General features: G+C 44.5%; 2 protein-coding genes across 4 annotated transcripts; both read left to right on the top strand.

Moving 5' to 3' along the window:
• The first annotated feature begins 1,161 nt into the window (after nt 1–1,161).
• Nucleotides 1,162–2,079, top strand: LOC147901778 (7-deoxyloganetin glucosyltransferase-like). The gene has a single exon (XM_087374368.1). The coding sequence runs from the start codon at nt 1,162–1,164 to the stop codon at nt 2,077–2,079; it is 918 nt and encodes a 305-aa protein (XP_087230494.1).
• A 15,438-nt stretch (nt 2,080–17,517) lies between these two features.
• Nucleotides 17,518–21,020, top strand: LOC147901777 (kinetochore protein NDC80 homolog). 3 transcript variants are annotated; one of them, XM_087375002.1, is made up of 7 exons: nt 17,518–18,727; nt 18,818–19,064; nt 19,214–19,348; nt 19,514–19,670; nt 19,777–19,902; nt 20,442–20,554; nt 20,810–21,020. In XM_087375002.1, exons 1-5 carry the CDS (start codon nt 17,562–17,564, stop codon nt 19,887–19,889), a joined length of 1,818 nt encoding a protein of 605 aa, XP_087231128.1. In that variant the 5' UTR covers nt 17,518–17,561; the 3' UTR covers nt 19,890–19,902; nt 20,442–20,554; nt 20,810–21,020. The 3 variants fall into 3 exon arrangements, with proteins under 3 accessions (XP_087231128.1, XP_087231129.1, XP_087231127.1); XM_087375003.1 differs by having other exon boundaries at nt 19,777–20,305; nt 20,836–21,020; XM_087375001.1 differs by having other exon boundaries at nt 19,777–20,305.
• The last annotated feature ends 3,524 nt before the right edge of the window (nt 21,021–24,544 follow it).

Genomic DNA, 24,544 nt, shown 5'->3' with positions numbered 1-24,544 from the left:
AAGCAACCCTTTACTATGGGGGGTTTCACACCCATTTGCTCGCAAATCGATAGATGGTGTGTCCTCCAATAATGCATGCCCACGCATTCTCCTCTTTATACTAGTCCGCCTACCCTGTCTAAAAAAATTACGTGAAATCTGATTCATGGATAGGCAAACAAGAATTTCGGGTGACCACCAAACCAATTTGCATGCACAACTGGGATTCGAATACATAGCCCACAAAAGCCACTCTCATGACCTTACGAATTGGCTTACCCTCATTGATGTAACAAAGGTACTCCATTTATTATCTAAACCAAAGATGTCTACATCTTGTGAATAGGATCGTGGATGGCTGGGGTATCTTATTATTCAGCTTGGGGATGCGGGTTTTGGGGTTCACGTGTTCGTGGAGGGGTGTGAAACCCACTAAAGCCTTCCCCTAAGGCAGGCCAAAAACGTTGGCTTTACTTTTGTCCTCTTCCACCTTCTTCTAGATTGGAAGTTGCGGATCTTACAATAAAGTGTACAAATTATGACATTTTAAAGAAGCTTGATCAGCAACTCCACCTTCTTCCTTTCCATGGCTTCCCTGGCCAAACCGCATGCAGTCCTCTTCCCATACCCAGCTCAAGGCCACGTCAACCCCTTCATGATCCTCGCCAAGAAATTGGCCTCTCGTGGAATTCATGTTACCCTCATCCTCATTGATCACCACCTCGCCCTTATCTCTCAACTTCATGATCTTTAACCCGATATTCGTTTAGTGGGAATTCCGGATAGCTTGCCTCCTCACTGCAACAGAGATATTGCCGCCGGTTACCTCGGACCCGCTATCGAAGAGATTGGAGGAGCGCTTGAGGACGTGCTCCAGCGACTTCTCCCTGACTCCCCCCCAATCACTTGCTTCATCGGCGATTGCTTCTTGTCGAGGGTGCGAGAGGTGACCAACAAACTTAAGATCCTCGAGTCCTGTTTTGGCCACAGTCTGCTGCAGTTTTCACGATTTATCATCATGCCGGCGAACTGACCTCGAATGGCTTCAACCCTTTCGAAGGCACCGGTATACAATCAGTTCCCATTTGCAATCTAAAGTAAAGCAAAGAGTACATTTGTGTCTAAGGTTTGACCCCTGCTGCCTGATCCATTGCCGGTGCAGTTAAGGCTTTTGGACCCAAAATGCCGATGGATCTTGTCACTTGTATTCCAGGCGTCTCACCGGTGCATCCTGCGTATCTCCCGTTTGAAAGTTGTTTTGGAACTTCTGGCCTGCTATGGCTTAAAAACTGGATCGAAGAGCAGTTTGGGAATATCGATGAAGCATTCTGTGTGATTGGAAACTCTTTGGAGGAGCTAGACAAAGCTCTACAAAAATTCAAGGTGATGGGTCCTTTGTTACCGTCGGCTTTTCTTCAGGACGAAATTTCTCCGGACGCTGACGTTGGGACGAGTCTGTGGAAAGAAGATGAGTGTGCACAGTGGTTAGACATGCAACCCAACTCATCAGTTCTATACATTTCCTTCGGGAGTGTGACCAACCTCTCGATCGAACAAGTCCAAGAGATCGCTTTCGGCCTTAGAGCTAGCGAGCGACGTTTTCTTTGGGCGATTAGACCAGGTTCAGTTCTCGGCCTCGAATCAGATGTGACGGATGCGTCAGAAGCGTTACCGGAAGGATTTGCGCAGCTAACAAAGAATCAAGGGAAGGTTATCAGCTGGACGCCGCAAGCTTCAGTCCTGGCACATCCAGCGGTGCCAGGGTTCTTCTCGCGGAACTCTACGTTGGAAAGCATAAGCAGGGGGGTACCATTGTTGGGATGGCCGCAATCACTCGACCAGATAACAAACTGCTGGATGATAGCCAATGAGTGGAAGATAAGGAGGGACGAGGAAAACAAGACGAACAGAAGGGAGGTAGAGAGGTCAGTCCGAGAGCTGATGGAAGGGCAAACTGCAGAGGAAATGAAGGCAAAGGTGGCCAAACTGAGAGATGCATCGAGAAAAGCTGCTGGAGGGAGCTCAGAGGATCGCCTTCAAACTCTTGTGGATGATCTCTTCCTAAGGGCTCCACAGCCAGCTCGTGAGGATCTTGTTTGACTCATGGTCACATTTCTATTTGGCTTGTTCTCACCCTTTTATGGTGGTAAACTACGTTGGTAAGAACGCAAATAAAAACACTAAGCATTTTAAAATATATAAGCTGTCCCTCATGTCATTTACACGAGCTTATGGGTTTCATGACAATGAGTCGTTGCGTACATTTGAGCGTTGTTTTGCACATTCTAATGCTCCACCATGCCTAGTCAAAGCTGAAAGAGACTTCACTTATTCCTTATATTTTTAGAAAATGTATATCTCTTCCTTTGTTGTGTGTGTGTGTGTGTGTGTGAGAGAGAGAGAGAGAGAGAGAGAGAGTCTTGATATGAAAGAAAAAGTCTCCCCTTACTCTTTAAAAAGCATAAACTTTGGGTTTGTAAGGGGTTCTAAGCACAAACTTATGTGTATTTGTGGAGGTAAGATGTGAGTAAAGTTTTATCATTGTTTGGTAGCACATATTCAATGGGTCAATGCAAAGGATCCCATTAGTATGTAACCCCTCATGTTTAAAAAATTGGAAAGTCCTTATTAATTAGTCTTTTACCCCTGTGCCTCTCAATTATTACAATAAGTAAACCTAGCCGAATGTGATTAACCTAAAAGTAAGGTCAAAAATTATGCCAAGTCTGCAGCTTATCCCTTGAAATAATCCCTCCTTTCCCTCATTGTGCAGAGACCTTGCTCTGTCCTTCATTCTCCTTTCCTCTCTCTTCAGCCCTTTCCTCACACGAGCCCTCCCTCATCACTTCCTATACATACATACATACATACATATGTGTGTGTGCGAGCACACACGCCTCGATAAATACACACTTATCATATTAACCTCTTGCAATGCATTTAATTAATAGTTTGTAGCCATTTAACAAGCACCTCACAAGTATAGTGCGAACTCGTGCGTTGCTACGGTGACTGGCTGGATATGGCTTGGTTGACATAATTTTTTCCATCTTGATGAGGGGGAAACCACAATGCAAAACTTTTCCGTACGAAGTCCTCTAGCTTTTCTCTATTGTTTGAAATCAAGGTACATTTTCTTAATACCCAATTTTAGACTAATGTTTCTTCCAATAGATTTGTTTCAAATTCCTTCCTACCCTTCTTAGCTTTGTAATGGTATAGCAAGCTCTAATTCTTGAGATATGGATGCTTTGGCCTTGTGTAAGCTCTCATTTCTAGGTTCCTTTTTCTAGCATATCTTTAACCCAACCTGAATTTTATAAGCGATATATCCATGGCCACTCCTATGCTTGAAATTCAAAGACCTTGGGTTTGTGTGGGACGGTTTGGTTCCCTCACACGTGACTAGCTTGGAAAAGGTGTGCGGTGTTAACCCAATCCAGCACTCGGAGTTCAGGGTTAGTTGTCACAGGAGAATTGTATGGTGATGGGAGAATAGCAAGTTATACACACACTTAAAGAATACTAACCAATTCATTAATACAAACAAGTGTATGGACAACAATAACGGAATCAATTGGTATTGAATCAACTTATGTGGATCTAAGTGCAACCAAGCCGCTTCAACTTGCAATGAACACTCATCACTCTCTATCCTAGCAAGCTCAGGTTAGAGGAAAAGAACTTGGCACATTGCTCTCTTGTTCTCTTCTCTGCTTGTTACAATCGTATCATTTACCTAACAAAACTGACTTCTAAGTCCAGACACAGTCGACGCATCATGCCACAAACTACTAATTGGTCTGCACCTTTGCTGCAAAATGGTACTTGTCAGGACTTCATCCCTTTCAAGGTCAGCACTCGATGATTGCACTTCAACCATGGCTCCACATTAGCCTAACCCGAGGGCTAACATTTTGCCTTGGCTACCCTTAGCCATGTCCTCACGGATTTGCAACGACCAATAGGTGCTCAAACATTGATGCTTGTGGGTTGAAGCCATTGCAATCGTCAATGATGATGGTACCTTCTTCGGAGTGAGGGACGTGGGTGAATTGGATGAGAAGGGCCAGTGTCATCTGTCATAGAGGTCTGGGGAGGGGAGGTTGGCTACTGGTCTTTAAAATTTTATCGCCCTTGAGGTGGCCACAGCTATAGTGAGCTGATGTTGATTGGAGGCCACTCAGGGTTGGTAAGCCAATTCACCATCCCTGCATTGGCCATTGGATCTTCATGAGACTCGGTGATGTCTAGTGCCATTGCAAAATTTGTAGTTTAGCATTGGACTTGATCACCCACTCCTAGCAGGTTTAGTGCATGTATCCTTACATAGTTCTTGTACATGATTTTGCATTGTTATTGCCTCGATAACAAGATTACTAATAAGCTTCTCAAGCTCCTGCAAAATTTTAGCATAATAGTGTAGGCTTGGGCAATTGGCAAATCAAGAAACTCACAATTACAAGTGCCTCAACAATGGATTATTGATTTGCATGGATCTTGTTGCTTCTAGACGGTACTTACAAGTGGATTGTTCGCACTCTCTTGGCAGGTCCTCGTTCTCTTTGCACCCACCTGATGCTTGTATGTTTGCAGTTGTGGCCACAGCAGCTAATGAAAATTATGTTTTAGAATGTTGTTTAGGACAATAATAAAAAAACAAAGGAGCATGCTACTTACGTGTTTGGCTTGGATGTGTGGACGTAGTTGTACCTCCACTTGCACTGGTGGATTGAGGGCCAACTGGCAGCGGTCCCACTTGACTACTTTGTGTCAGTAATTCATCAAGAGCCTACCTTGTGCAGTGTCTAGGAATTCTACCACACGAAGCTCCTCCTCACCTTGATCTCCACATTGAGCTTTTCCCCTTGCAGCTCCTATTCCGGTGCTTCCAACTTGTGCAACCAGTAGCTCCATTTCTACAGAAGCTAATACCTCGCTAATACATTGTCTCGTACCTTTAGGTGTGGGACTGTCCAAGTCTATTGGGTTTATCTGGCCTGTCAATCTTTTTTTTTGCCCCCTCGTTCTTTCAACCACTTTCTTGCCCACTATAGTAGATGCAAGCGCCCCGACCTTGCTTGCTTCACTTTCTTGTAGTGTAGAGTCCTTTGTAAGTACATAAAATAACCCAGGAAGAGAAATCTTTTGGGGGACACTTGAGTTTGTACATACTGTCATTGCAGGCTTCTGTAGTTCTTTGTGCCCCCTTAGTTTGTTGTACATCATGTACATTTCTTTCTCCTCTCATGGGTGCTCCCCTTCAAGGTAATCCAAGAATAGTGGGCACTTCTTGTACACTTCCTCTAGCCACTTTTGATCCAACTAGAACTCCTCATACATTGATGCATCCGGATCATTTATTGTGGCCCAATCTTCGCACTCGCCTAGCAAATGGCTCACGGCCCGGTTCGCCACTTTTGTGGACATGAAACTGGCACTTCCAAAAGGCTGAGCCCGCTAGGTTAGTCTCTCCACTATGAAACACATATACATTTCAAAAATAAATGTGTGTCATGAAAGCATACAATACACATGCCTCCAGCTTGCTAGCTTTGCGCCTTCCTGGGCTGTCAAGGCAGTACCGGGCATGAAATTTTTATGGACATGCATGAAGAGGTGCTCCTTGTGTTTGCACTTAGTTTCTTGCGTGTGTCTAAAGAACTTATTCTTGTCACACTCAATTGAGTAGAAATTTCTCCAGTGCCATAAAATGTGGAGTCCAGCTTCATGCATTTTGGACCACAGTGTCTCCCATCTCAGCCTTGTCCTGAAAACCACACTTCCATCTACAAAAAAGCACCCAAAACAAGTGTTCATCAATTAATCAATGACAACATGATTCAAAAGCAAAGCAGCCTATTCACAATGGGTTTAGGGTGTGCTAAAGCATACGCTCAAGAATGCCCATCATGACACGCATCCCCTTGTCGTCGCTTGCCAAAGCTTCCATAGACCTTACTTTATCATCTTCGGTCAACCCTAACATTGCGAGGCTATACAACCTCTCCTCATTGATTGCCCTCGGGGGCTTCATCCCCCAATCCAGAGTGGTGACAATCCTGCAAACCGAAAGTGGTTTCAATAAACAATCACTTCGTACACAAGCTTGTCATCTAATCGTTGTCATTCCACATGTAATCCCCACAATTCACTTACTTGTAGGTCATCTTGCCCCTAGTGCAGGGTCAGCCAACTTCAGGAGTCGACACGTATGCTTCAAGAGCTTGTCGATGATGGGCCATGGCAAAGTTGATGGCAATGCTTGAGGAGTTGGAGCCTCTTGTCCAAAGGCACAGGTAAACCATACAGGGCCAACCCAATGGCAACTACACGCAAATGTGTTTTCTTTGCATTCTTAGAAGCAACACAATGCATAGTCGAATGGACAACCTGGCTCAGGTTCAAGCATATGGTACGTTGTGCTCGCGCCTAAAGTGATGAAGGCATGGAGTCCAGACTCCTAAAGCTGAAGCAAAAGATGTGCTTACAAATTTTTCCATGGGAGCCTCTTCCCTAGTCAAGCAGTCAATTATGAAAGCAGATGCTTTATCTTCAAGATGTTGACAACAGGGCTTGCTTCGAGGTTAGATCTAGTGAACCGCATGTGCTGCACTGGTGGTGGAGATCTACGAAATAACTGGATATGTTTCAAGACCATGTACATCACATATGTGGGTGGACAACGATGGCTGCTCACGTATATGATCCGAGGTAAGGCAAATGCTAGTATTCCTACATTCCCTCCAAGCACTGAAAGGATAATGCTTATGCCTAACTTTAGTTGTATGATGCAACGTCTAAGAGTCGATGACTATTGCCGTGTGCGAGATGAAAGAGGACATTGAGGCTCGGATCATTTTCTGGTTGAAGCTAAATGATGTCATGGAGAAGTGTGGGCACCCCACTACAGACTTTAAAGGCTTCATGGCAGATGAGGCTAGCGCGAACTAGAGGGCAGTACGAACAGTCTTCAATAATGGACGAGAGAACATGATGCATGGCCATGAAAGGACTTGCCTTTTCCATTGGGAGCAAAGCCTATAGATACACACCTCCTAGTACGTGCAAAGGAGCTTCCAAGATGAGCACAAATGCCTGTGCGGATTGTGGAGGTGTGCATCAACAGAAGAGGATGCAACCACACAACAAAGGTACATTTGGGCTTGGTGGGCCACAAGGAAGGTTTCGGATTTGAACATCCCTGTGATGGATTGTTGGCTGAGCTGGTGGCATGTTTGATATCCACGTTGGCAGAAGCACTTTGTTGGTGTATCCATTCACAAATACAAAATTTTATTTTCCCACCAAATTTTGCAAATGAACCACTCACTGTACTTCACTCTTTATAGGACGCGGAGGACATATCGCATGTGCCCACGACAAATGTTGCTAAGCATGTACATGCAAGTTGGCTGGCTGCCAAGGATTCAAGGGGACATTGAATCTATACAATGCATGTGTCAGTGACTTGGCCAATGCATTGTTGCAAAGCACCAAGAGACATGCATTCATTGGAGGGAAGTACCATGGTACTGGCCCTAGTGCAAAGAACCTTGCGAGGCAAACTCAGCAAGGGAAAATCCCTGTAGCAACGTCGAGGATGGTGAAGGGTGTCATAAGTGGCACTCCTATGCATCAAGAGCCTGAATTTAGGGGCTATAACATAATAGTGGCTCGTAAGCATAAAAGCATCAATAAGGTGACAACAAAGGAGGAAAATGCCACTCACAGGACAGAATTTGTGGCAACAAACTAGCCTCGCAAGAAAGGAGCAAGACAACTCAACTTTGAAAGCGCAGCGGAACAAGTGGAAAGGGAGCCCATGACGGTCAACACATCTCTGGAGAAGGTGGTGGAGATTGAAGTTCACAATACCGTATGGGCAATTAGAAGGATTCCACCACGCAACAGAGTGCAATGTCAAGGATGGCTAGGGGCACGATAGGGGAAGTGTAAGAAAAATATCAAGAACACAGCAGTAGGAGTGCCAGCTCCATCCTTTTGGGGGATGATTGAGTGGTCCACCTCGCAAGGGAAACCAAGCAATCAAGCGGGCTCGTGAAGGCAATACATGTGGTTCTGCAATGACCATGTGGACCATACCTGGAATATATGCTCGTCGATCGAAAATTCCCCGGCCAAAGTTCTGCAAGTATGGCCAGTAGCTTGTGGAACAAATCTCACTAAGAATGAGATAAACTCCCTAGAGACAGGAGGATTTGTTCTACACAAGGCATCGATAGAGTGTCATTTGAATGCATCTGCGCCAAGATATCAACCGGGAGTCTCAATTCCACCCTTGCTCTAGAAGCAACAGTAACGGACCACACAGTATTGAAAGCCTTGAAACATGAAGTTTTCAAGATAAATATTGAAAACTCTAGAGTGACGGGGGAAAGTTATAATGTCAACGTTGCCAAGAACCCATCATGTAGTTGTCAAGATTTCATGGATCGAGTGATGGAGGGGAAGGCATTCCTTGCATGCAAGCATTTGTATTTTGTGTACCTCCGCGTGTTTGGGGGATGCCAATGCGAACATGTTCATACACTAACCCATGCTTTTAGATGACAATTTGCAAGTAATTTTCGGCAACATGAGAAAATTCCAGAACCCCAAATATGTAGTAAAACTATTTATTTGCTTTTTTCCTTGGAACATAATTCCAGGGGCAATTATGTATCATACACCAATATCATGGAGAAATTCGGAGTATTGTGTCCTTTGTTATGTTGGGTTCAATTCACCAAAAAAATGTGTGATTAGCATGGATTTGAATGCATTGCTTGTTCTTCTTTCATAGAAGTATTGTTGTTCTTAATGGTTTCTTCTTCTTACACAAAACTAGAGCACAAACCCAAACCATCATTGTTAATTGGCCAATGATTGCAAAACCCATCATGCAAAAATAGAATGCAAGGCTTTGAGTTTACAAAGCACATGCCATGTACAATTGCTAAAGACCACAGAGAGAGAGAGGGGGGGTGAGAGAAATATATGCACTCACGCGCGTGCACATGCGCACGCGCACACACACACACACACACACACACACACACACACAGAGGGAGGGAGGGAGGGAGGGAGAGAGAGAGAGAGAGAGAGAGAGAGAGAGAGAGAGAGAGAGAGAGAGAGAGAGAGAGAGAGAGAGAAGTTTTAATGTGGTAGGAACAATCCCAAGATGCCTGAAAGGCATATCCCATGATCCAAGTGTTGAACCTAGGTGGACTCAGCCTTGAATAGTTGAGAGAGATGTCACACACACACACACACACACACACACACACACATAGGGTTGGGAGGGAGGGAGAGAGAGAGAGAGAGAGAGAGAGCAGTTTTAATATGGTAGGAACAATCCCAAGATGCCTCAAAGGCATATCCCACAATCCAAGTGTTGGACATAGTTGGACTCAACCTTGAATACTTGAGAGAGATGTCACAAGAGAGAGAGAGAGAGAGAGAGAGAGAGAGAGAGAGAGAGAGAGAGAGAGAGAGAGAGAGAGGGAGGGAGAGGACTAACTAGAATAGGTGGAATAAGAAATAGTGGGTTGCCAAAAAAAACTTGCTCCAAAACTCGCTCGAAAAACTTGCTCCTCGCACACACTCTGTTATGCTGACGTTGATGCACTCTTCAACAAAAAGGTGGAAGGCTTTTATTGCTTGGTCATATACCGATATAATAGGCCACATTGGCCTCATGATACCTTGATGTATAGTTTGTAGGGGAGCAGTGAACTCCATTTCCTCCATCTACCAATAGACCTGATATTGTATAGGCATCTCCTCTCGACCCGAAACTCGTTCCGAAGTTGGGATGGCTATAGGGAGATCCTGTGTCGGCAAAATGGGCTCCGCCCCCAAAATATGCTCAATCTACACTCCCACATCACTTGTGTCTACCAAAATTTTAACTTGTACTGCAGTATGTTTGTGTGGTTGTGCTCCTGCACTCTACTTGGACTACTAGATTGAGCATTAGGAGAGCGTAGGCTATGATTCCCTCTATTGCCTTCATCTGTAAGATACCTCAGCCTTTAGTCAGCCTTCAGTCTGCTACCCCACTGTGCTCACCTGGTTGCTTGGTAGTTAAAACTCATGCACACTAGCCTAATCATTTGAGCCATCATGGTTTGGTGGCTATCAAAGCGAGGTAGCTTGTTTGGGTGTGGAACCTAGAGGAGACAAATGAGTCATTGAAGTTGGGCCTACCACTCTAGCTTGCCTTTTAGGTGTGCATTCTCCTCCTTGAGACCTTCATTCTCAGGAGTAGCCTCTTGTAGCCAGGCATTCTCTTTTTCGAGCACTTCTATCTAGGCCCAAGCTGCCTAGTGTTGTTTGGGATCGATTGCCATTAGGACTTAGTGGTAGCCCACCCGATCCTGATGATAATCTTGGGTTAGCATTGGATCCAGGGGAAATGGTTCGACACAAGGGCAGGCTTCGTAGAGGCGAGGGAGGCACGTGCAAGGTAATGGTGATGGTCCGAATGGTACCACCCCTGTGCTACTCAATTTGTTGCTTGGCTGGCTTTTGTAAGGTATTGCCCTTGCCCGCTATTTCAGTCTCCCTTTGCTCTTTGGGTGCAACCTCTTCTTCTTGCTGGTGCTCGGGCGTTCTATTGCCTTCTACCCCCTTAGCAAATTGTTGTGCTAAGCTCATAGAGGTGCCCTTTCTGTTGCTCCCCTTCGGGTTTCCTTCCTTTGGTTCCTCAAAGGTGCCCTTCTCGCTAATCCCCTCCGAGTTGTCCTGGTTCTATTGCTCGAAGGTGTCTTCATTTTTGTTCCGCTTCGGCGTCTTTTCTTGTGCCTCTCCTGCACCCTTATCTTTCTGCTCCCGCTCATGTTCCTTCTCCTTGATACTCTTGTTAGTTTGTTGCTTCGAGCCATCCTTATTGCTCAGATCCTGTTGGATGTTGCCCTACTATCCTTGTCCTTGTTCCTCGTCTTGCCCCTGCTCCTCCATGCACTCGTCTCCTTGTTTGCCCCCTTTTGGGTGTTCATCATTTTGGGCCCCTGATGGGCCTACTCCACCTGGTGCTAGGAGTGTGTTTGGCCATGCACCCACCCTATCATGAGACAGTGTTACAGCATGCAGAGGTGCGGGCCGAGCTTGTAGTGCATCTAGCCCCTATACCACCCTTAGTTGGGATTCAAACGCTATCTTGAAGATGGTGAGCCAATCCACAGGTAAGTTCTCCTCCATCACTATAAGCATCCACGCCACATATTGCCATGGGACATAGCCCATGCTCTTCTTCAGCCCGATGAACTCAAACAAGAACCTACATGTCATCCTTAGGCTTTCTCAAACGCTTTATTGATGAGGTAGCCTTGTGAGGATGAATAGCTACCACCATCGAAATCTACGTCACACCATTTGGCATCAACAAGCTTCCCAAGATTGTAGCATGACTTGAGCTTGAAGGCTTTCTTCAGCAACCGTGTACTGAGGTGGACATGGGTGTTTGTTGATAATGACACTATGGTTTTCTTTGTCATAAGAATCCAAGATTTCTTTGACCAACGCTTCATCCCACACCTCTCTCCATAGTAGGTTGGTGAAATTCATGAGCCTAGATCTTTTGCAAATTATATGGCTACTTGTGTAGACTCTTACCCATGGTGGTGAACATACCCCTTCTTGCTCACAATCCATCCGTGGATTGTACTCTATGCATGATGTGGAACTTGAAGGGGTTATTCATGATGTGGTGGTGATTGAACAACCTTTGGGAAATATGGAAAAATGGATAGAGAGGCTTCCAAAAATGTGTTTCAAACATATCTTTGAAGGTATGAATGTGATGACCATGAAGATAACAGACACATAAATAGAGGCGCATAATTTGTGGAAATTGAGGCCGGTGTTGATGTCGAAGGCAATTTCCAAGCAAAGTCGTCGACAATTTTCCTCCATGGTGGGCTCTTGTGTAGGAATGTCCTATAGCAAAATGATGAGCAGGCATAAAAAATGCATCACGGCCACTACTTCTAGATCTGGGATTGTTGTGAAAGTATTGTTGACCTCCTCCATCTATGCCACAAGTGCATAGGAGGTACCCACCATTGGAAAATCTAGTTGTGGAAGGTTATACACAATATTTGGGTCAGAGGCCTTCATAGATTCAAAATCATTCCACGAGCAACATTTGCAAAGAGGAATACATGTGGGGTTAAGTCATCGGTCCATGCCTGCTTAGTAGTAAGTACAAAAAATTCCTCATGCCACAAAAATGGAAGCCACCATTGGGGGTGTAGCCTTGCTTCTTTTTTTGTTTCTTTTTGGCAGAAAATATATTTTGTTTTTGTATTATGTATTCACAAGAGATTTATACATTGGAGATCGCCAGATCCTTAAAGCAAAATAGTCCACAACTTTTTGCATGAGCAATAACACCAGAAGGTAACTATTGAAACCCTAAGTGTCAAGACACAAAGATCCATCACTAGATGAGAGACACGGCCAACGGGTGTGGCGGCCTTGTACGACCCAAGGCCATGGCTAGGAGGCCATAGGGGACCACACATATTGACTGTTGATGTTAGCATTGCATCATGGATTTTCTGCCCTTGCAGCCCCGTACATCACCGAGGCCTCTCTTATACTTAGTTCCTTTAAGTTAGATAGTGTACTAAGAATCATTACAATGATGCCACGCTATAGCTCCCATCCTCTCCATGGGCTCAAACACTTTGTACCAGGGTTTTATGTTTAATATGCTTTCCTTATCTTGGGGGCAGATGCCCGCTTAGATGCTCCACCCATTCATCTCATTGTATTCATTCTCACAAAACCCTCAGTCTTTTGAAGACTTTAATAAACTTTCTCAATCCCTCATCAGATCACATAAGTAGAGTTCACCATGACACCACTATAAATTGATGCCGTCTTTCAGACAGCAACATATTTTTCTTAAGGTTTGGTCTGTTCCTCACTGGAGACTTGCAAGGTTGGCACTAGATTCATCCAGATGACTTCTTGAGAGAGGGGCTAGCATGGCCTGGTAAGCATGTATATCCATATGGTTTGCTAGTCAGGATATTCAGATGGACTGACTCCCCTCCTTCTAGTGTAGCTTGGATGCTCCGTCCCCCTTACTCCCACGAGATGTGATCAATCATATCATATGGTTTCTACTCCAGCTCTATACGTCAACGACTTTAGGGAGGGGATCAGGATTTCCCCACCAAGATCCAGTTCTACTACGATCACTTTTGAGAGTATCAGAGGATGGAGTGATTATTAGACCCTAGTATCTAGAGGACAGATGAGTCTCCCATGCATTAGAAAAAGTCCAAATCAAGAAAAAAAGGCCAATTTTTTAGAATAGTGTGTTAAGTAATACACCCGGGGGATTCACTCTTCATTAAAGGGGGACATCACCTGCGTGCATGAACTTCAAGAAAACCCCCTATTTAAGATCCACGTAGGATGACAAAACACCCCTATTTAAGCTTATAAGATACCACCAAAATTCCATTATGTCCCCACCTTTCCTTAAATCTACATTCTCTCTCAAGCATTTAGATTACACAATAAGCAAATTTAGGTTACTTTCCTTATGACTATTTAAAACCATACACAAAATCAAACTTGTTTGGACTAGTTACCCAAGGTAACCTATATGTCCCCCCTTCTTAAATATGACATGGTCCCCCTAGCTTAAATTCAATATTGGGGAAAAAAAAAGGGCCCCCACCCCTAATGTATAAGCTTATGCCTCATTTCAAAAAAACCCCCTATTGTACACTCACGTGATATCATAAGTTTCCCCCTGTGAATCCCCCGGGGTAATACAATACTTGCAACCAGCTACCAAGATGCTCCTCAAGGACTCTGTGGAATCAAGCATAAGCCTATTGAGATGCTGCTATAATGTAGGTACATGCACTAGAAAAAGTCCAAATTAAGAAAAAAAGGCCAAATTTTTCGAATAGTGTGTTAAGTAATACAATACTTGCAACCAGCTACCAAGATGCTCCTCAAGGACTCGATGGAATCAAGCATAAGCCTACTGAGATGCTACTATAATGCAGGTCTAATTTGTCATTTTATCTCATGTCCATCCCTCTTTTGATTAACTATTTCAATTAATTCTCAAGAACCCAAGTTCAAAGCATTTTCTAGTAGGTTAAATCTCAAAAGTTAATTGTTATTAGTCCATCCTACTCAACTGTCTAGTTGGTCCATCTTTGATAACACTTCCGTCTTTGACCCTTAGCTGAAGTTGTTCGACTACTAGTCAAAGTCAAATCCATTAGGCCTTTATGGCTAGCATCTATTAGGTCCTTTATGTCCATACCACATAATCAATTTAGGACTACCACCTTAGGCATTTTTGTAGTCAATGGTCTAAATGTCTCCCAGTGTTGGCATCATCACATGGTGTGGTAAGTAGGATTTTGAAGGGCATACTGCCCTCTTGTGAAAGGGTTGTTGGTACCAAATGTTTGATGTATAGTCCAATGGTGACTTGTGTATCATGGGGATCTTGAAGGAATTTCGAGGGAGTGACTCCTACTAACTACTCCTTGTGGGAGCAATACAAGCACAAACCATCCTCAAGTGTTACTCTTAAGACTCTTGGATTGTTGCAATGTGTTTCCATGGAGGGGAAAGGGGAAGGGGAGATGGAAGAAGAGAAGGGAGGGGGGAAGAGAAGAGGGGAATGAAGGGGGATGGAGTGGCAAAAACAAACACCCTACAAAGGAAACAAGAGAACATTCAAACATTCTTGAAGAGAAAAGAGAGTTTCTATTCCAAACTTGTGCATACAACAATGAAGACCAAAGTCAAACCTTTGGCTGTTTGTACATTCCATCTTTTTAAGGGAGGGCCAACCCTATTCTTTCTTACCTCTCTCTCTCTCTCGCTCTCTCAATTTCACAAAGCACTTGGCCCATACGGCTCTAGGGCAGATTCCCGATTGCCTTTCTCTCATCCTCTCTTGCTACTCCACACTATCTTGCAAAATAAATGGCAGCTTGCATAGATTGTTAGCTGTGGTCTTTAATATGCCCCCAAGATAGGTGTTCAAGCCAACAGGTAGCCAAGATGTAAGTCCAGTAGGACACACAGCTCGCAAAAAGACCCAAGAAATTGTAAAGTAGTGTGCTGTGTATTGAAAGATAGGTAGGCATCCCACCTTATTTTGTAACAGTTTATTTAAGATTCTGATCACCCAAGAAGGAGAAGAGATTCATCTCATGTGTCGCCTCCACACCCTATCGAAAGTTTTGAAAACGATGTCCTACTAATGTACTCTTACACATATGTCATTAAATTTACAAAATTGCACCTCTGTGAAAACACCAACAATAGGAAATATACCAAGCTTTAATAGACAAAAGAACCTGGTTGACCACAAGGGCCCTACTTGTTAGAGAGTTTTATCAAGCTCCAATATAGAAGGTTCCCGACCACATGGATAGGAAGGTAGAGAGTCTAGCAACCCATCGAAAATTCTTTTCCTAGGAAGCTCAGCTTTATTTGGTATGACAGGAAGCAAACTCTTCCTCCTCTCAAGCTATTGCAAAAAACCTCTTACTCCTCTCAATCTCTTCCTCCTCCCACCCCCACATCTCCTACATTAGGTGCAAACTGGCAGGTGCCAGTTTTGAAAGGGGCACAGAAGGTTTGCTTCTTGCATTCGCCGGGGGGGGGGGCAGAGGCGCTAGCTCCATTACAATCTGCTATGAACGAGTTTTGGTAGATTGAGGATGGCTCTATGGGGAGCCCTTCCCTCCATTGGACTACCACCTCCCCTCCATCTGCAAAGAAGTTGTGCAGCTTTGCTCGCAAGACTATGGGAATGACCTTTAAGCCCATCTTGGAGAAGTCTCTCTATCACTTTGGGCCCTTTGGTAGAACGTCCCCACCCCCCTCAAACACCCATTAAAAAAAATTTCCTACTCCAATTTTGGAAATTAGCTCCTCTTCATTCTTCTGCTTTTGCAATGAAGTCTCAGCCTCTTGCCCCATCTTCCCATTCCCATCTCATCAGGTGGCCCATCACCATGGGGGTCCCCTAGTAGACCTCCCTGGCCTCCAAATAAAAAAGGATCCTGTTTCAATTTTGAAATTAGCTCTAACGTCTTGTGATTGTTGGCCAAGCTTTCTTACTCATGATAATCTTCATCCTCGTCTTCATTCTTCTTCTTATGTAATGAAGTCTCAACCTCTTGCCCATTCCCACCTTAACAGGCACCCCATCACCACGGCCTCCTATTGCCGTATCAACACTAATATCCAAATTGGAGGTTAGGTAGTGGCAGTGTGTAACCACCCTAAGCCCATCTTGGATAAGTCTCTCTCTTGTGGCCCCTTGGGGTCTCCCTACTGAGAGTAGCTCCGTGTGTGAGTGCTGTGGCTGGAGCGTTGAAGGCAGAGGTTGCCCAACACCAACATGTTCCTATGTGTCATGTCTGGAGCTAGTAGTTGGGTGCAGAACTGAATGCATTGGCCACATCAGGTTGCAGCCCATTGCAGCCCATCCCCAAACATGTCAACCTGCTGTGTGCACTTTGAAACAGGGTAGGGTGACTTGCTCTTCTTCCAATCCAATAGCCCAATGCGGATGGAGATGATGATTTTGGCAAGGCTAGTAGTAGCAGGCAAAATGAGTCGAGAAGGCAGTAAATGTAGTGCAATGTCATGGGGCTGCGAAAGCAAGCTATGAGTGGGGCTGGGATAATCCCACTGGGCTGATACGAGGAGCTGTCTAAAAGGGATTCCCTGCGTGGGCTAGTAGGGCTAGCCCAGCCCCACTAGCAGCCTAAAAGTGTGTCCCCACCTTGATCTCAATGTTGAAACATAGCATTCAGTTGCTAGCCCAGTAGGGCGTTTGGAGCTATTCTGGTTTAGCATTCTAGTGCTCGAACACTCTCATTGGCTCAAGTCCTTCCATCCTTCATGCCATTCGTTGAAATAGTCTACAATTTCCTCGGGACACTTGAATGCTAGGTTCCTCTGAGCATTGCATTGCAGCGTGGGGAGGTCCTCTAAAGGGTTGTTTCCACAGGGGCCAAGTGTGCGCACCTCGATGCTCGTTTTGCCACCTGTCCGAGGTGAAGTAAAGTGCAATGCGATTGGTGGTTTGGCCTCTGATGGCGGTTTGGATCCACAAATTTTTGGTGAGATTTGTTTGAGCACGAAGATGTGACGCACATGCCGGAGCTTGGGGCAGTGCACCTAGCCAGCCAGAAAATGCCGCGCTGTAAGTCTGAGCACCGATTTTTGTTTTTTTGAAGGGAAAGCGAGGCGGGAGCACACCTGGGCATGTGGACTGAACCTGGTTGCGCATTTTGCCACCTCGATGGTGCCTGTGGGTGCCCAATTCGACGTCACAACCTTGCCGTGTGTATGGAGACAAGACCGAACCGAGGTCCGCAACCCGCGGAGTGCCCCCGGGCCCCCTTCCTTCTTTTCAAAAATGTTCCCGGGTCATCAATTTTGAAATTTGTTAGTACGCATGACCAACTTTATTTTCTTCATTCATTTTTCTTCTTCTTCATTTTCATCTTCATCATCTTCATCTTCATCTTCATCTTCATCATCTTCTTCATTTTTCTTCTTCTTCAATGAAGCCTCAGCCTCTCGCCCCTTCGTCCCCTTCGCGCCTCAACAGAAGCGCCATCGCCATAGCCTCCCACGCAGCTCGTATCACCAAGCCTCCTCGCATCAGCTCCGCCTCTTCTGCTAAACCCCCTCCCCCCCCTCGCCCCACCATCTCCCGTCGTTCCTCCATCATCTATGGCAAGGGCACTCAGCCCCGCTCTGACCCTCGCCCCATCAATGAAAAGCCCTTCCAGACCTCCTGCATGCGCCGTATCGTCGAATATCTCTCCTCCCACTCATTTGGCTTCCCTACCTCCTCCAAATCGCTCCCCTCTGGCAAAGAAATTCACAACATGATCGAATTCCTCTTTCGCCAGGTTGAGCCCTCCTATCGATTGGTCAAGCTCGAGGACGACGTTCCTTTCTTCTTCAGAGTCATGGGCTACCCTTGCCAGATCAGTAAGAGTGCACTCTATGCAGCGGGGTCGCCTCATTCGTGGCCAAATCTTCTCGTCGCTCTTGTATGGCTTGTTGATTATCTGAATTACGAGGAGGAAGAAGTTCAGCTGCAACGAGACGGAGTCATCGATGATGAATCCTCTGAGAATGTTGTTGAGTACCTTTCCCAGAGCTACGATTACTTCCTGCAGGGGGAAGATGCGGCCGCCGAGGGACTTGATGAGCAAATTCGCGAGCAAAACGCAAAAGAGAACGAAGAGATTGATCGTTATGGTGAGGAACTTACGCAACGACTTGAAGAGACCGATAGAAAACTTCAATCACTCAAATCCGAGCCAGACCCCGTACTTGTCATTGAAAACAAGAAATCGAATCTGATCTGTGATGTCGGTAAATTCGAGGCGCTGATTCAAAATCAGATGTCACTCAAGGCGAGCATAGAGAAAAAGGTGGAGCACCAGAAGCGGCTGTCGGAAGCGAAGAATGCAGATGTGGCTACAATTACTGAAGAAAACAAGGCATTGGCCCAAAGCATTACGGCTCAGTCGGTCAATGTCGAGGGTTTTGAAAGAATGACTAGGGAACTGCAAAGGGTTGATGATCGATTGCAGTCGCTTTCCACGTCAAGGAAAGAGAGGGATCAGGAAATATGGGACATGGAAGAGGTGTCATCGACATCTTTGAAGAAGCTTCAGATGAGTGCGGTTCAATCAAACGATTTAGTCCCGAGGTATCTTCTTGGGTACCTTACGCTGTACTAATTTGCAAAATTTACTGTTCTCTGGCTTGCACTAACAATATCCCTACACATTCCTGTTAGATTGAAGCTTGGCAATCGTTTCGAGCTTAGCTTGAATCCCAAAGGGGAAACTGCGCAAGATTTATTAGGAGTTGACATCAAAACATCCCTGAGACCACAAGTAGCTGTGTTACTCGAGGCTGAGGAGAAAACCACAACGGAAGTGCAGACAGAATCAACTGAAATGTTGAGACTGATACATGAGAAAGAAAGAGAGTCACACGGAAATAGAAGTGCCCTTGCACAGCTGGAGTCAAAACGAAACAAGGTTTGTTGACTGGCTTTTTCGAATGGTCTATCCTGCCCTTCCCGCTTCCATTTAATGCTGGCGTAAGGCTCATGATAGGAATTGCAACAATTTGCGTTAATACTGGTTTATGAAGAGTATCACTTACCATCTTTGAGGTGCCTAAACAGCTTGATGCCCATCTAAAGAAGCGAGATGCAAAGCTAGAGGAAATTCTTGCTCAGTCGGAAACACTTAGAGCACAGATGGAGGAGGGGGCTGAAGAACTAGAGGCACGTCAACTTCATACTACAGAAAGACTAGAGGTAAATAAAACCATTTAAAAGGGCAATCTACATTGATATTAGAAATGACACATCCATGTAACGTTCTGAACTAAAAGCTGCTACATATCTACAGATTAAAAAAGGCAGTTTAGAAATGGCACATCCATGTTATGTTCTGCACTAAAAGCTGCTAAATGTCTACAGAGGGCCAACCAGGATTCTGAACAGATGGCCAGCACGTGTGAAAGTGAAATCCAACAAGCAGCATCTGAACTCGTAGCTGTAAATAAGAAAGTTGCGAGTCTTGTAGAGCGCGTTCAGCTAGGGAACGCAAGGCTCAACTTTGAGCTAGATAAACTAGGTGATTCACTTGCCAACAATTTCATCATACAACAGATTCAACTATGATTTCATCAACTTAGGAGCTTACAGGAGAGGCCCTGAGACCCCAGTTTGGCATCCAATAGATCCAAGAGAACGTGATATATGGTCCAGAGACATGCAGGCTGACAGTTCTAGGAGGTGCAAGGAGGCAGCAGAAAACAGCACTCTGGAGGTCATGCTGTGTGTACGACGTTGATTACTGCCTCACTGTAAGACGTTGATTACTGCCTTGTTGTACAGAATGACATAATATTGGACTTTATTGTAAATCCTGTGAAGTTTTGTTGATTGAGTGGACTATGAGCTTTGGAAACAATGGCTACTACTAGCATTTGAGTCCTTGTTGTGAACTTTAAATTGAATTGGGTCAATCTCAAGCCTTTGATTGCTTTGATCGATGCTCTCTCAAACCCCTTAACCTTTTGGATGGGTCTTCCTTGGTTAAATGACTTTTGTCTTTTGCTGGCTGCTTGAGGCTGTTCTTTCACTAACATGTCGTGAGTGGACCTTTCAACGTCGCCATTGAGCCCTCAAATATGTTTAGTTTTCTGTCACTCACGACATACCTCTCCTAGAAGTGCCCTTGCACAGCTGGAGTCAAAATGAAACAAGGTTTGTTGTGGCTTTTTCAAATGGTCTATCTTTCCCTTTCTGCTTTCATTTAACGCTGGCCTAAGGCCCATGATAGTAGTTGCAAGAATTTGTGTTTATGAAGAGTATCACTTACCATCTTGAGGTGCCTAAACAGCTTGATGCCCAGCTAAAGAAGGAAATTCTTGCTCAGTCCAAAACACTAAAAACTCGGAGGAGGGAGATGAAGAACTAGAAGCGCGTCAACTTCATACTACAGAAAGACTAGAGGTAAAGTAAACCGGCAATCTACATTGATATTAGAAATGACACGTCTATCTAATGTTCTGAACTAAAAGCTGCTAAATATCTACAGATTTAAAAAGGCAGTTTAGAAATGACACATCTATGTAATGTTCGGCACTAAAAGCTGCTAAGTGTCTACAAAGGCCAACCAGGATTCTGACTAGTTTAGGGAACTCAAGGCTCAAATTTGTGCTAGATAAACTAGGTGATTTTCTGGCCAACAATTTTATCATGCAACAGATTGAACTATGATTTCATCAACTCAGGAGCTTACAGGAGAGGCCTTGAGATCCCATTTTGGCATCCAATAGATCCAAGAGAACGTGATATGCAGCAGGTTGACAGATTTAGGAGGTGCAAGGAGGCAGCAGAAGACAGCAATTTGGAGGTCACGGTTTTGTTGTGTAAGATGTTGATTACTAACTCATTGTACGATATTATTGGCTTGTTATAGAGAGAAGGATGTGATATTGAACTTTATTGTCACTAAAAGCTGACTGACTTTCCAAAGACATTTAAGTATTAAAGATTCTAGTGTACTTTGGTCGAATAAAATAAGATTGGGTAATAGTTTACTTTGATAGATACTAGATAATTCATGTATGCTTACAAAATATTATGCTCACATATGATTGTCACTAAAAAACCAGTTGACTTTCCAGAGAGATTTAAGTATTAATATGAGGCAGTAAATCGACACAAAATCAGATAGAATACATCATGGATGATGACAGTCCAAGTGTCACCAATCTTTCCTAATCTAGCCTCTACTGCAGATCACGGGAGCAGCACCATGATTCTCCTCCCAGGTATTTCTTGCTAAGGCTCACAAGCGAGGCAGAGAGCTACGTTACCAAAATCCACGTGAACCAAATCCTTCTCTTCTCTCTCTAGCCTTAGCAAACCCCAAATCCCTAGATAGATCTAGATGCCACATGTCATCCATATAGGGCCTTCCTAATGCAACATTTCACCCCTCTCTTGGGATGCATTTAATTCCTTGCCCCTAGGCACAATCTTAGCACTAGGCCCTTGGTCTCAGATCTATCTAGTCTGGTGCTATCAACCCTCACCTAGGACCTTGACATTAAATCCCTCCCGATCATTTACATGAAGCACAAACACATATATTACGGAGATAGATCCTATAAGGGAAATGTCGACTGATTCTTCCGAGGTCATGCTACCTCGGCTAGAGCGTAACATTCCTTCCCTCTTCAGACATCAGCGTCCTCGATGATAAAGTCTGGGAACACTCTCCGCAACTGATATACGGATTCCCAGGTAGCTTCGGATAGAGGCTGACCATGCCATGCAACCAACACCGTGGGTATCTTTCGATTTCGTATTTGCATTGTTCCTCGGTCCAGGATTCTTGTTGGTTTGCGCCTTGCAATATCCTCTATCTCCTGAAACAAAACCACACCTTCGATTAGTGAGTCACCTGTATGTAAAAATTTCTTTAAACGTGAAACATGAAAAACCGGGTGCACCTTACACTCCTGTGGCAATTCTAATTTATAGGCTACACTGCCTATTCTCTTTAGAATTAACCACGGCCCATAGTATCGAGGTGATAACTTAGCACACTCTCCTGAAGTCAACGACTTCGAGTGCGAAGGAATTCTGAGGTACTCCAACTATAGTTGGATTGGCTGGCCTATAACCATAGTTCAGCTCAAACGGACTGAACCCGGTAGAGGAATGTTTCCTATCATTGTAGGCAAACTCCAACAATGGCAACCACTTGTCCCATGTATGTTGCCTCAATGACACATATGCCCTCAGCATATCTTCTAAAGTTTGGTTGACTCTCTCTGTCTGACCATCCGTCTCCGGATGATCCCCACTACTTATTCCTAACTCAGTCCTCAGTGTCTCAAATACCGCTGTCCAGAAATGACCGGTAAATCTGACATCTCGGTCTGACACTATGGATCTAGGTAATCCATGCAGACGGAATATATGTCTTATGAACAAATCCGCCACTTGCGGGGCACTAACAGACTCTCTAGTCGGAATGAAGTGAGCCATCTTGGTTAGACGATCAACCACCACAAGGATAGAATTATATCCTCCTTGTGTTGCAGGTAGCCCTATAATAAAGTCCATGGAAATGCTCTCCCACTTACTTAGTGGTATTTCCAAGGGCTGTAAAAGTCCGGGTGGCTTCACCCGCTCGGCCTTACTTACCTGACACAAGAAACACCGTGTCACATATTCATGAATATGCTTTTTCATCTTTGGCCAAAAGAAATCTCGCTTCACGAGATCATATGTCTTCTCGACACCTGGATGTCCCGCACACGGGCTATCATGGCATTGTCGAATGACTCTCTGCCTGAGATCATTTTGACCAGGTACTACCACCTTGCCATTTCTAACTAGCATACCATCCCTTATGGTATATCTTGCATAAGTTTGGCCTTTTCTGGATGCCAGGTCATCCTTTTCATTTTCCCCGGGTTTTAACACATGAGCCTTAGGCCATAAGCTCTGGACAAACTCGTCCACCTTCTGAGTTTCTCTGATCTCGGTCATTAGAGCACTCTCTAATACCGTGAAACTCAGGTTGTGCATAATGCGAGACAACGCATCAGCAACCTTATTGTCTTTTCCTCTTCGGTACCGAATCGTTAAATTAAACTCTTGCATGAGCTCTGCCCACCTAGCTTGGTGGCCTCTCAAGTCAGGCTGTTTACAAAAATGTTTCAGAGTATCATGATCTACATCCACATAAAACTCTGAACTATATAAATAATGCCTCCATGTTTTCAAAGCATGGATAACAGAATACAACTCCAATTCATGAGTTGGCCAATTCCTTTGAGAGGGAGAAAGCTTCTTGCTTTCAAAGGCTACTGGCCTTCCCTCTTGAAGAAGGACTGCTTCTACCGCAATGCCACTTGCATCGGTTTCTAGGAACAACGGTTTCTGGGGATCAACTATTTTTAACACCGGTCCTGAGACCACAGCTTGTTTTATGGTGTTAAAACTTTCTTGTTGATTCTGTCCCCAAACAAAAGGTACTTTATCTGAGGTCAGATCAGTCAATGGCGATACTATTTCAGAATATCCTTTGATATGCCGTCTATAAAACTGGACAAATCCCAAGAATGATCGCAACGCGGTCAGACTACGCGGTCAGACTCTGAGGGATTGGCCAAGTCAGTATCGCAGCCACTTTCTTCGGATCCATTTCTACCCCCTGTGGAGTAATTATGAACCCTAAATACTCAAGCCTAACCATAGACAGTATAGTTTTCTTTTTATTCACATAAAGACTGGCTTTCCTCAAAGTACTGAACACTATTCTTAAGTGTTCACGATGCTCAGTAACACTTTTACTGAATATCAAGATATCGTCAATAAAATGTACTACGAACTTCCCGATATACGGACGTAGTAAATCGTTCATAAGCATGACGAAGGTCGCTGGAGCATTGGTAAGTCCGAAGGGCATTACCAAAAACTCATAATGACCAACCCTGCTCCTGAAAGCGGTTTTATGCACATCCTCGGCTCTAATCCGGATCTGATGGTAGCCGCACTTAAGATCTATCTTGTTGAAAATCACGGCTCCATGTAGTGCATCTAGCAAATCATCAATCCGAGCCATCGGATACCTGTGCTTAACAGTGATATTATTCAATGCTCTGTAATCTATACAGAGGCGAAACGTATCATCCTTTTTCCTCTTTAATATCACTGGTGAAGCAAAAGGTGAGAAACTTGGTTGAATCTGCCCCAACTTGAGGTATTTTTCCAGTTGCCTACGCACCTCCGCTTCTTCAGTAAAACTCATTCTATAGGGAGGTCTATTTACAGGTTCTGCCCCCGGGATCAGCTCAATCTTATGCTGAACTTTCCGCTCTGGAGATAACCCATAAGGTAGTTCATCCCTAAAACATTCAGAGAACTCCTCTGTTATAAGATTAGCCAGCTTGGCCATCTCACCACTTTGCGTAACATCAG

The sequence above is a fragment of the Dipteris shenzhenensis genome, chromosome 5 (assembly GCF_047967505.1).
Source record: "Dipteris shenzhenensis isolate YYH24624 ecotype China chromosome 5, Dip_SZ_1.0, whole genome shotgun sequence".
NCBI classification, from domain to species: Eukaryota; Viridiplantae; Streptophyta; class Polypodiopsida; order Gleicheniales; family Dipteridaceae; genus Dipteris; species Dipteris shenzhenensis.
Note: the sequence above shows the minus strand (reverse complement) of the source record. Positions and strands in the feature narration are given on the sequence as shown.

What these genes read in the sequence shown, in the direction of transcription:
- LOC147901778 (XM_087374368.1), top strand. Translation starts at nt 1,162, where the DNA reads ATGCCGATGGATCTTGTCACTTGTATTCCAGGCGTCTCACCGGTGCAT.
- LOC147901777 (XM_087375002.1), top strand. Translation starts at nt 17,562, where the DNA reads ATGAAGCCTCAGCCTCTCGCCCCTTCGTCCCCTTCGCGCCTCAACAGA. An exon ending in TCAAACGATTTAGTCCCGAG is followed by an intron (nt 18,728 to 18,817) that starts GTATCTTCTTGG and finishes CATTCCTGTTAG; the next exon opens with ATTGAAGCTTGGCAATCGTT. An exon ending in CTTTGAGCTAGATAAACTAG is followed by an intron (nt 19,671 to 19,776) that starts GTGATTCACTTG and finishes GGCATCCAATAG; the next exon opens with ATCCAAGAGAACGTGATATA.